This window comes from Tamandua tetradactyla, chromosome 14 (genome assembly GCF_023851605.1).
Source record: "Tamandua tetradactyla isolate mTamTet1 chromosome 14, mTamTet1.pri, whole genome shotgun sequence".
Classification (NCBI taxonomy): Eukaryota; Metazoa; Chordata; class Mammalia; order Pilosa; family Myrmecophagidae; genus Tamandua; species Tamandua tetradactyla.
The window spans coordinates 2,020,809-2,032,228 of NC_135340.1; the positions used below are offsets into that span (position 1 = coordinate 2,020,809).

Here is an 11,420-nt window from a genome sequence, read left to right on the forward strand (position 1 = left end):
TACAACTTCTCTAATAAAAAAAATATAGTTAAGCTAATTAAATGGAAATTGTAAAAAGCTCCAAGAAAAAGACATCATCTTTTTCTACTTTCTGCCTATTCTTGTCAACCTGGTAAATAAAACAAGTTTTCCTTTATTGGATACTAATCCCTTCATGTAGTTTCATCCATGTATGTTTTGGTATTAATGGGAAGACACGTTTCATTGTTTATTCCCTTTTATCAGCTCTGTATTCATAAAGAATTATCAGTATAGCTCAGTTCTTGCTTTTAGCTAAATATGTTTTTATATCAAGGTTTTAAGTCTGTTGGGTTTGTATGTTTGTTTCTTTTCTTTCCAGTCAGAAATCCTTACACAGGACATAAATACCTCTGTGGAGCTTTACAGTCTGGAATTGTTTTACTTCAATGGTATGAGCCAATGCAGAAATTCATGTTGATAAAGGTATATATTATGCTTACATTTTTCTTTTTGGAAGCACTAATTTATAACTAAAGCTAAAATTATAAGATCCTGTTACTACTTTCTAGTATCAGCACATTTATAGTTAGAGGTTTGTGTTTGAAACAAAGATTATTGTGTTCTCATCCGTACTTCTGTTTATGGTTACTTAATAAACTTCTAGAAGCTTAATATGGAAAATTTTCTAACACACGTTTTCTAGAGTACTTATATTTATCATGACCATCTTAGAGATAGTCCTTAAGGCAAGAAAATAGAAGCCTTTCCATTGACTTTATTTGACAACAGTATGAATGGAGAGATTTTTTTCCTGAATCATGGTTCTTTTATTTTTTGCAGCACTTTGATTTTCCTTTGCCAAGTCCTTTGAATGTTTTTGAAATGCTGGTAATACCAGAACAAGAGTACCCCATGGTCTGTGTGGCTATCGGCAAGGGCACCGAATCAAATCAGGTGGTTCAGTTTGAGACAATCAACTTGAACTCTGCATCTTCATGGTTTACAGAAATCGGTGCAGGTAAGTGTTTTGTATCTTATGTTAGAATAATACTTTTGCATATAAAAGGAGCAGAACATACTTACCTGGCAGGGAAGATACCATGACCATGAAGGTGGTTTTCCCAGGGCGAGGCTTATCCATTGCACTCCGGGTGTGCTGACCCCTGTGATTTCCCCTAATGTGGGAAACTCAAACTCAGCTGCATAATTTTTGGTAGCAAGGGACTGTGTTTGTGCTCTCCCCCCCCCAAAAAAAAGAAAGAAAAAGTTGCAGAACAGTTTCAGCCAGGGGAGGCCCTTTAAAATTAAGATCTAGTACATGCTACTACTCAGTAAGGCAGAGAATCATGTTCATAAGTTTTATGAATTTCTATTTATCATAGATAATTTGATACAGATTATTTTACCAAGGAAAATTTTTATGATATCTGACATTTAAGTCTTAATTGTCACCAGTTAATCTTTGGACATGCTGAACAATTACATTTTTAACTTATTTTTCAAATTTTATCAAGTTCTCAAGTAAAGTTTTTCCTTTTTTTCTTATCACTGTTTTCTTTTTTTCCCCTTGCCTCTTTGAATTATTGAGCATGCTTTTCATTCTTGAATACAACTTCTCAGGTGTGACCTCCAGGCTATACTACTTAAAAAGATGCAAGGAAATGTGTGAAATGAGAGGTTTCATTTTGCCATATTTCTGCTTGATGTGCTAGTTGATCACTTGCAATCACAAGTTTATCAAGCTATTTTTACATGTGAAATCAAGCTAACTTTAGTTATGTCTTTCATTACTAACCTCTGTCATATTCTTTGTCACCTTGTGAAGTTTGTTAGAAGTATCATAAGGTTGGCAGTTTTTATTAAATATCATTGGTTTTGATCAGTTACAGGCTAAATTATAAGAACTCATAATAGAAATGAGCTATTGAAGCTAATTTAAAACCCTCATAATGTCACTTCCAAAATTAGGGTCACTATGCATAAGTGGCGTGCTAGTATAACAGGGAAGCCAGTTTGGAGGAGTTGCCTCTTTTTATGGTATAAATACTCCCACGTTGCCATTTTCAATCTACAGACATGACGGTAACCAGCTCTCCAATTTCCTGAGTATTTCACAATCCAGTACAAGCCAGTTCCAGCATACACTGAACTATGAACACTCTTTTCTTATGGACAAAGTCCTAATTTCTGGTAGAGTAAAATAGGAATGTATTCTGCCACCCTCACCCCACCTTTTTAAAAAATGTATTGTGCTAATGCTTCAGGTTGAGTTGGATTCATGTCCTCTACCTATATCAGACAGAAAGGTGCAAATGACATGATTTTATTATCATGAAATATAAGCAATCCAAGGGCAGGCCACAGTGGCTTAACAGGCAGAGTTCTCACCTACCATGCCGGAGACCCGGGTTCAATTCCCAGTGCCTGCCCATGCAAAATATATGTGTGTATATATATATATATCACAAAAATGTAAGTAATCCAAATAGAAACATGACCCTGTTAATAAATTACTGCTAAAAAGAAGTGTTATAGATGAGTTTAAAATCCCAAATCAGTTTTGGCTGTTAGCCCCAATTTTTAAAAAATTGTTTGTATATAATATTAATACTACAGAGCAAGTCATTTCATATAATTTTCTCATGTATTGGCAACCACTTTCCTCTAGGTAATATATTATGAAGTTAAATTGCTTAAGGTTAGACAATCATTAACTCCTCTTTTGAGTTTTAGAGTTTATTTGTGGTTTTTTTATTTTTTATTTTTTTAGGGTTTTTCCTTGTTTGTTTTTTAGTGCATGAGGTGTTCTATTCTACCTATTTTTTAAATTGTCTAGTCTCAAGTTAAGGCAGATCAAAAAGTACTTCCTGAGGATGGCCTGAGAGTAAACTTTCGAATCACTTGCAAGCAGAAATAAGGCAGCCTTGTTATTTACTGTTCTGTCTTGATTAGGCTTCTCCTTTTCACTAGTGGCTGTTAATCCATTTCCCAGCTGCATTCATTGTTGAAGCATTCTTGAAGCTATGTCTTGAACTGGTACAATTTTAACAGTTAAAGTGACTCCTGCTCCAAGATTCTCGAAGTCTTAGTCTGATTTATTATCACTGACTTCATTTCCTAGGATGATGTTAAGCATGTCATCAGCATTCATATATATATATACTAAGAATGAATATATGAACATGGATTAATGGAGAAAAGGTTTTTTTGGACAGGTTGCCTAAGGGACAGTTTATTGATTCTGTAGATCTAAATTCTTCACCATGAAGATCCATAAACATCCTCCCAAAATAATATATAAATATTTATAATCATATATATATAATTTTATATTTATGCTCAAATATGCATTTTTCAAGGGAGCGGATCCTCAGGCTTCCAAGAGAGATACAGTTAATAAGCACTGCTTTAAATAATCTAAAATCTGTCTTGTCTTCAGCCAAACCATTCAGAAGATCTGAGTACCTAGAATGAATTGTTTTACCAAAAATGTTTTCTGAAAGGTGATAGGAGAAAAGGGGAGTTAATGTTTAATGGGTACAGAGTTTCAGTTTGGGGTGATGAAAAAACTCTTGGTAATGGAGTGGCAATAGTAGCACAACATAGTAAAGGTAACTAATGTCACTGAATTGTACACTTAAAAATGGTTAAAATGGCAAATTTTATGTATATTTTACCACAATAAAATTTTTAAGTGTTGTGCAAAAATGTTACCACAGGTTAGCAGATGTTAAAAGAAGCTGCCTATAGATATCAGCAAACTGATGAGAGTTGCTTCCTGCAAAAAAGAATGTTGACAATATTGCTCATTATGTTCCTTGGTACTCTCTTTATAAAAGATCGTTCACACATACCCTTGAGCCCACACACATGTTTCTCTCTGGTCATGGTATCATTAATCTTTGTCCTGTTTCTGAATCACTGATTTATTTTTATCTCAAGGATGTTGTGATTTGTTTCCATCTTCCTATTGGTTCCTTTAAAGGGTGGAACAAAATCTACTCATTGTTTAGCAGGCATCTTGCTTTCTTCTCTACCTTACCCTTTACTTCATTTTATCTTTGTAAGTCATTTTTATAGAACTAGCTGAGGTATTAGTAAAATGTAATAATGAACTTTTCTCAGCTCTCTTAACCATGTTTGGGACTTAAATTTGTTCTCCTAATTTGACTTACATGTATTTCTTGAAAAGATAACTACATTTAAATACATAATTTCTGTGTCAGATTTCAAAGACTAATTTTAAGTGATAGCACACATTCAGAATTTGTGTTTATTTTCTAAGCTCTAGTCTTTTAAAGCATTTGGCATCACTGTAACCTTTTTTTTGCTTCCCTCCAAGGCAGTCAACAGTTAGATTCCATTCATGTAACACAGTTGGAGAGAGATACAGTCTTAGTGTGTTTAGACAGTAAGTACTATTTTAAAGTTTATTTGAAATAGACTATTTGATACATTGGTTCTTTTAATAGAATTGGTCCTATTAAACTATAACTCAGGATTTTCACTTTATCAACTTAAAATGGTCTTGTTTTTTTTGAAGAAAATTCTTAATCAGTTACAGATACAGTAGTTAATTCATCTATTTGTCAATATGATCCTCTGTAACATTTTTATGTTTCACCTACTTATAAACATTATACTAGAACAGTTTACCATCATTTCAGGGTAAAATGTTATATAAAACCGCTCCATCTCAAACCTCATAAATAATGAAAAAAAAACACAAAAGTTATACTAAGATTACTTATAAGATGGTTGTGTAACACACAAACTTTTGAAATTGGTCTGAGTGAGATTCTAATGTAAATGTGTATGTAGGATTTAACGCCTCCACCTCCAAGCTGTACTGCATTTGGTGCAGAGAAAGATGTCATTGATATAAGTGTGCTGGACTGAAAAGTATAGAAGGAGAAAAACTTTAACAGATAATTATCTTGACTTTGCAAATGAAGTATTCTGGTTCTTAAAATCTACTTTATTTTCATACAGTGAATCATATAAGGTGAAATTCATCTAGACATGGGATTATATGTGAAATTAGGCAATGTTTAATTTAATCAGTTCATTCCAATTTTTTAAAAATTGCTGGACCTGACTATAGCTGTTCAAAAGTATTTTAAAAAAACATTTTAAATTATTTAAAATTGTAGATCAGTGTACTAAACCTCACAGTTTTCACTTATCTTCCCCTTTTTAGGTACTTTTGATTCTCTGAACTAATGAAAAGATTGGAGTATTATTAGGTTACCCTTAATAGAATTTGATAAATTATTCTTTTATTCTAACCACTAGAAAGTTCAGTAGTGATTAATCAAATAGTCACATAAACATAATTTATTTGAGTAATGTTGAACCTTTGACATTAAATCCCCAAATACCTTCTGAATCTTCAAAGAAAAGCAAATTGTACTTAGTTTTTATTTGGGTAATTTATATATTTTTATCAATATCTCTTAAAACTTTTGTTTAGACCTTCCATTCCCAATTATCCAAGGTAAATGGAAAGTTGACTTTCTTGAGATTTCTGTTTCTCCAAAGGGACAGAGAAATCTTCAAAAATGAGTTGTCAGGTATAAAATTTATAATTTTGTTTTAGTAAACAGCATGGAGATAAACATGTAATCACAAATCAGATGAGAAAGTAATGCAGAGCGAAGATATTTTTCAAATGAGAGCTAAGATAATAAAATTAGAAAGTCAAATGGACTAAAGGGAAATAGGATACCAGAGTATGAGTAATTTTAGAGAAACTGTATTAGTAATTTTAAAGAAATCATGGCCTTTAAGGTACTATTTCTTGCCCTCCCCCCATGTACCTTTATGGAATAGCACTCAGATATTAAAGTTACGCTACTTCCCATATATTATGCAATTTATAAAGGGAAGGATCAATTCTTATAGCTAAATATTTGGGCACCAAGACCACCAGTCTTTAAGAACTGAACTTTTAAAAAATGAGAATATAAATGTTCAATATATGCAATGTAAACAACATAGCAGGGCGGTGCAATGGTGGCTCAGTGGCAGAATTCTCGCCTGCCATGCCGGAGACCTGGGTTCAATTCCTGGTGCCTGCCCATGCAAATAATAATAATAATAATATAGCAGCAGAACTACCACTTTTCAAAGGAGAACTCTCTTTTGGTATATCTTTTTCTTCTTGTTCTCATGAGCAGGCACAGGAAATCGAACCTGAGTCTCTGGCATGGCAGGCGAGAACTCTGCCTGCTGAGCCACCATGGCCTGCCCTGCTATATCTTTTAAAATATATTTGATAATTTTTCATACACCATACTTGAATCAAGACAAATGCTTGAACTTTATTGAGAATATTGTTTGATATCTATGTAAAATCTGTATATTATATTAACATTTATCTCAGATTTGCATTTCTAATATTGCTTTTCTTTTTCTTTTTTAAAAGAATTTGTAAAAATAGTAAATCTACAAGGAAAACTAAAATCAAGTAAGAAACTGGCCTCTGAGCTAAGTTTTGATTTTCGCATTGAGTCTGTGGGTAAGTCTCCATTTTTTATTACTGAGTTTGGAATACTTGGTTTTTTATTCTTTCTATACTTAGGTTTGTCTAGACCAGAACTCTCTAATAGAAGTTCTTTGATGATGGAAATATTCAGTGCCTGTGCTCTTCAATATAATAGCCAAAAACCACATGTAACTATTGTGTACTTGAAATGTAGCTAGTGCTGCATTTTAATTTCCAATTTTTTTAATTTTAGTTTAAATAGCCACATATCTAGTGGCTACTGTATTAGGGCATGTCTAGACCATATTAAATTTTTTGTTGTAGTTTTCTGAATATTTAGAACCTGGGTCATTTTTTAAATTTCTGTTAATTATTCCCTTTGCTGCCTCAAGTGAATTATACTTCTCCTAATTCTTTCCAAATCATGAAGGTATTTGTTTGATGTGATTAGCAGTGTTAAATATGCTGTAATTCTTTGGCATGTGGGATTCTGGTTGGTGTGTGCTGATGGTTCTTGCTCTTAGATCTATATATATTTATATATAAATAACTAATTTCCCACAGGACTTGGGGATTAATATGGCATTTTAATTTGTGTCATTGTCAATGAGTTTTACTCTGTAATATGGTTTTATAATAAAAAAAGATTATTACATTCAGTTATTACTTGCATCCTTATTAATTATATGTCAGTAAGTACTTTCCCCAGAAATGATGGAACTTGTGAGAAAATATCTTGGCTGGAAACATTTTAAACAACTTATTATCATTTGAGCACAAATCAAAGAAGGAGTTAAAACAAAGTTGTCAATTTTTATTTGGACTATGATGAATGTATGAATTTTATAATTAAATATATATACTTCTAAAAAACATGTTTCTCACTAGTTTGAAAGTCTTTGTTTATATAATTTTTGATAGTTTAAGTTTTTCAACTGAATCCTTGTCACAAAATATGTTCATACCTCTTATCACATCTCAAATAAAAGCAATTTGCTTACAATTGGGAAATTCAGTTTATTGACACAGAAAATCTAAGCTTTCTGTAGTTGCCAGGACAAAAGGGGTTTTGAAACTAGTTTCTGCATTTATTCTTTTTTTGGTGTTGGATATTGCATGCCAATTTCTAAGATTTAATATTTTTTTAAAAAATATTGACATATAGACCTTTAGTTCTTGTTCATTTTATTTGAGACACAATAGTACCTCAAATTTTTCTTTTGTGCCAAATTGTAGGCACAAAAATGAAATGCTGATATCCAGGTTTCAGAAGTTAGTCAATGTTTAAATGAACACCTGTTATATATACATCTTTGATATCTTGCATAACCCTGCCACAATAAATTAGTAGAACTCAGGCATGGCTAGACCACAAAAATGTTGGGAACTAATAGTCTAGACAGTGTAAGTTGGCACCAAGCACATAAACAGCCTTACGTTATGTATTTTTTATGAAAATAGTAAGGGCAATTTATAGTGCTTTATTTTAGTTTCATCTCTCCCTTATCTTCTTTAGTATGCCTTCAAGACAGTGTGTTGGCCTTCTGGAAACATGGGATGCAGGGTAAAAGCTTCAAGTCAGATGAGGTAAGGGTTCTTAAATTATCCTCCAGTGATTACCACTGAAGACATTAAATATTGAAACACAGGCAGTTTTTTCTGGGGAGCTTCATTGCTCTGTTTATTGCCTTCTATTCTGTAAACTGGTAAAGCAAAAAAGCCAGTATTTTCCCTTCAAATATATTCACTTTTGTGCTGCATTTTGATATTCTCAGTGGCCATAGGGAATTATAAAACGTAAATTTACACAATTTCATTCCCCCAGTTTGTAATTTGTAAACTTTTGCTAAGCTTGCTAGACATAAATATAGATGATTCGTTTCTAAAGTAAATGAACATGTTCTGTAATCTACAGATGTATAGTTTCTTTTTTAATATTATATTTAAAATTCTGATTTCATATGTATTAGATCTCATGGCTAAGGAAAATGCAGACGATTAATTCATTAGTAAATATTTATTGCATGCCACCTGCATGTAAGACATTATTAGATTACTGAGAGACACAATGAAATATAATTATAAATAATATCTAAACTTTATATAACAACAATTGTGTTCCAAGCACTTTACATATATTAGCTCATTTATGGCTCATAACAATCCTATGAGGTAGGACTATTCGTATTCCTGTTTCCTTAGGCACAGAGTGGTTAAGTACAGAGTATATATAGCTAGTTAAGTGGCAGAGTGTGGACACGGGTGTCTCTAAATTACATCCAGCAGAGATAGTCAGGGTACATTTCAAGCAGATGGGATTTGAGCTTGACTCTGAAGGATGAACCCTGATAGTTGAAGATAGCACTAACAGAGACATTTCCCATTTGTGTGAGTGCCTGTGTGATCCGGTACACCATAGCCTCACGTAGTGGTGAACTGAGAGCTCTAAACTTTATCTATTTGAATCTGCCTTTACTTTTATCCACTTATATAAGTGAGTATATGAAAACAGAATTAGAATGTTTGCAGGAGAAAATGACATAAATCAGCTGTTGTTAAATATATCATTTTATCTAGTTACTGACCCATAAAACTAAATGGCACCAAGTCCCTGCACTTGAAGACTCCAATAGTCCTTCCACATCATATATCATTTAATTTATTTTCTGATTCACGTTTAATTCTATCTTCCCAAATAGAATGAAAACTCCTTAGTATCAGATTATTTTTAGACATATATCCACAATGTCTTAGTTCAGGTTCCTATGAAAACATACAGGAAGGCAGGGGTTCAGGTGCAGATAGTTCTGGAGTAGACTCCAGAACAAGTGATCGAGTGAGTTATGTAAAATGAGAAGAAAAAAAAGTCAGTAAAGAACACATTAACAAACTGGTTTCCATTAGGGCAACTAGGGCTTTAACCCCATAAGGACTACTGGAGAACAGTATGAAACATACCCCAGGATTAACTGACTTGAGGATAGGGAAGCTAGGGCATTTATGCACCAGTTGCTATCCCACGCTGATGGAGAGCTTACCCAAGGGTATGAACTCCCCACACTTTGGGACTGCACTTGTGCATGGTAAAGCACTTTCTGCAGCTTTGGAGAGAACAGAGTAGAGGAACGCTGCACTGCACACTTGATGTGAGAGAGTCCACCACAGCTCTGCGGAGCTCAGCAGGACACAGGATGCAGCGTGGGGCATCCCAAGCATCTGTGCCGGAACAGAAGGAGCACGAGGGCTCTCCCGGCAAACAATCCTATACACAAATCTTGGGTTTGCCAGTTACGAGCTTGAGCAAGTTTCTTAATCTTCCTGAGCTGTGGTTTCTTTTTCAACACTATGGGAATCATAATAGGTATCTCAGAGTGCTTCTAATGCAGGTGCCTGACCCATGCCAGATGTTTTATAAAGGATGATTGGTTTCTAATAGGCAGTCAGAAAAACCTATCTGAAATTTATTTCATTTGTAGAATTGAGTCTATAAAAAATAGTCATTCTGTTTAATAACTGCTGTATCTAAATAATTTTAAAATTATTATTTAGGCAATATAGGAACTAAGCTATAACTGTTACATATTTCTTCCTTAGGTTACCCAGGAGATTTCAGATGAAACAAGAGTTTTCCGCTTGTTAGGATCAGACAGGTAATAATTTTAGTTTAGTTTAATCACCAGAGCACAACTTTTGTACTCCTAAATGTACTTCCAGTCTGTGACTGGATTAAAAAAAAAATCTCTTAGAGAGCTCAGCAACTTGAAGAAATTCTCCAGTATCTGTCTTTGGAGAGAAAATTATATTTTAATTAATCAAATAAGCCATCTTTTGTCAATGTGAGGACATGATTCTAAAGACAGTTATAACCACCCAAGACAAAATGTATTAATATAGGTGTGTATGTTCCTAGGACCGTGACAAATATTTTAGGCCCCCTTGTTATCATGTCTTCAACTCAGTTTCTGAGGTCAGCTAAATGTGAAGGAATTATGTGGTCTCTTTTTAATCAAAATGAAAGACGGGTTTTGAAATTGTGCCATCTTATGAAAAAAGTTTAGTAGTTTTTGTTTCCCCAAGTCTATATTGTCTATTTCTATAATACCCATTCCTTCCTATTTTCCCACCAAAAGTTGTTAATGAAGTAAAACTGAACCAGTTTTACTGTGGTAGTATGCACAGTCAGGAATTTAGAACCGCTGGTCTTCAAATTCAGTCTTATCACAGAATCCTAGATTAAATTTATACAATTAAGGGCAGGAGAAAAAGATGGATTTATGACTCCATAAAAAAAAAATTAGAGAGACTTTGTAAGACAAAGGAATTTTTTGGATAATGGTATCTACTTTAGTGAGTAGAAAAGAGGAAGCCACAAAGCATGGCAACTTAGTAACTAGTCCAGAGAAAAAAAGGAAAACAAAAAAAAGAATTTGAGTACCTGCTAAAGGATCCTGGAACAAGAATGGGAGGCTGTTTACTTCTCAAGGAAGTGGAATTATGTATAGTCCAGTGACCCTGTTGCAGACAGCACTTTAAAGATACATAGTATGAGAGAGTTCTGTTTGATAAGAGGTATCTGAACCCATTTCTCTCCGTTACTTGTTTCCTCTGCCTGCCCTCCCACTGTTTTCTCCCTCACTCTCCCCTGCTTTGTTGTGATTGTCTCTCACTTCTCCACAATATGTGCCCTTAAAACTACTTTTCTCAGACCATTGCCTTGTTCTTATTATCTTAACCAAAACTTTTATTTTATCATAATTTTTAAAGTAGTTTTAAAATTTTTGTCTAAAGATATTTGTGCCTATGGAAAAATGCTAAAAATATCAAAATATTAACAGTGGTTAATCCTGGTTAGTTGGATTGTAAATAATTTTATTTTCTCCTATTTTTTGTTACTTTATTTTTTAATTACAAAATAAGTCATGCTAGGGTGGGCAATGGTGGCTCAGTGGCAGAATTCTCACCTGCCATGCCA

At 33.5% G+C, this 11,420-nt stretch overlaps 1 protein-coding gene and 1 non-coding gene across 3 annotated transcripts in view; both read left to right on the forward strand.

Annotated features, from left to right (window-relative positions):
- Positions 1-11,420, forward strand: part of MAP4K5 (mitogen-activated protein kinase kinase kinase kinase 5) — a 180,143-nt gene that overhangs the window by 161,369 nt on the left and 7,354 nt on the right. For both annotated transcript variants that reach the window (XM_077126796.1, XM_077126795.1), the window contains exons 25-30: positions 341-444; positions 802-979; positions 4,304-4,372; positions 6,389-6,481; positions 7,965-8,035; positions 10,043-10,098. In XM_077126796.1, the coding sequence (XP_076982911.1) occupies positions 341-444; positions 802-979; positions 4,304-4,372; positions 6,389-6,481; positions 7,965-8,035; positions 10,043-10,098 (571 nt within the window). The remainder of the gene's footprint in view (positions 1-340; positions 445-801; positions 980-4,303; positions 4,373-6,388; positions 6,482-7,964; positions 8,036-10,042; positions 10,099-11,420) is intronic.
- On the forward strand, positions 1,037-1,206 carry LOC143656612 (U1 spliceosomal RNA). Its single transcript, XR_013162528.1, has one exon. It is a non-coding gene; the product is annotated as a U1 spliceosomal RNA (small nuclear RNA).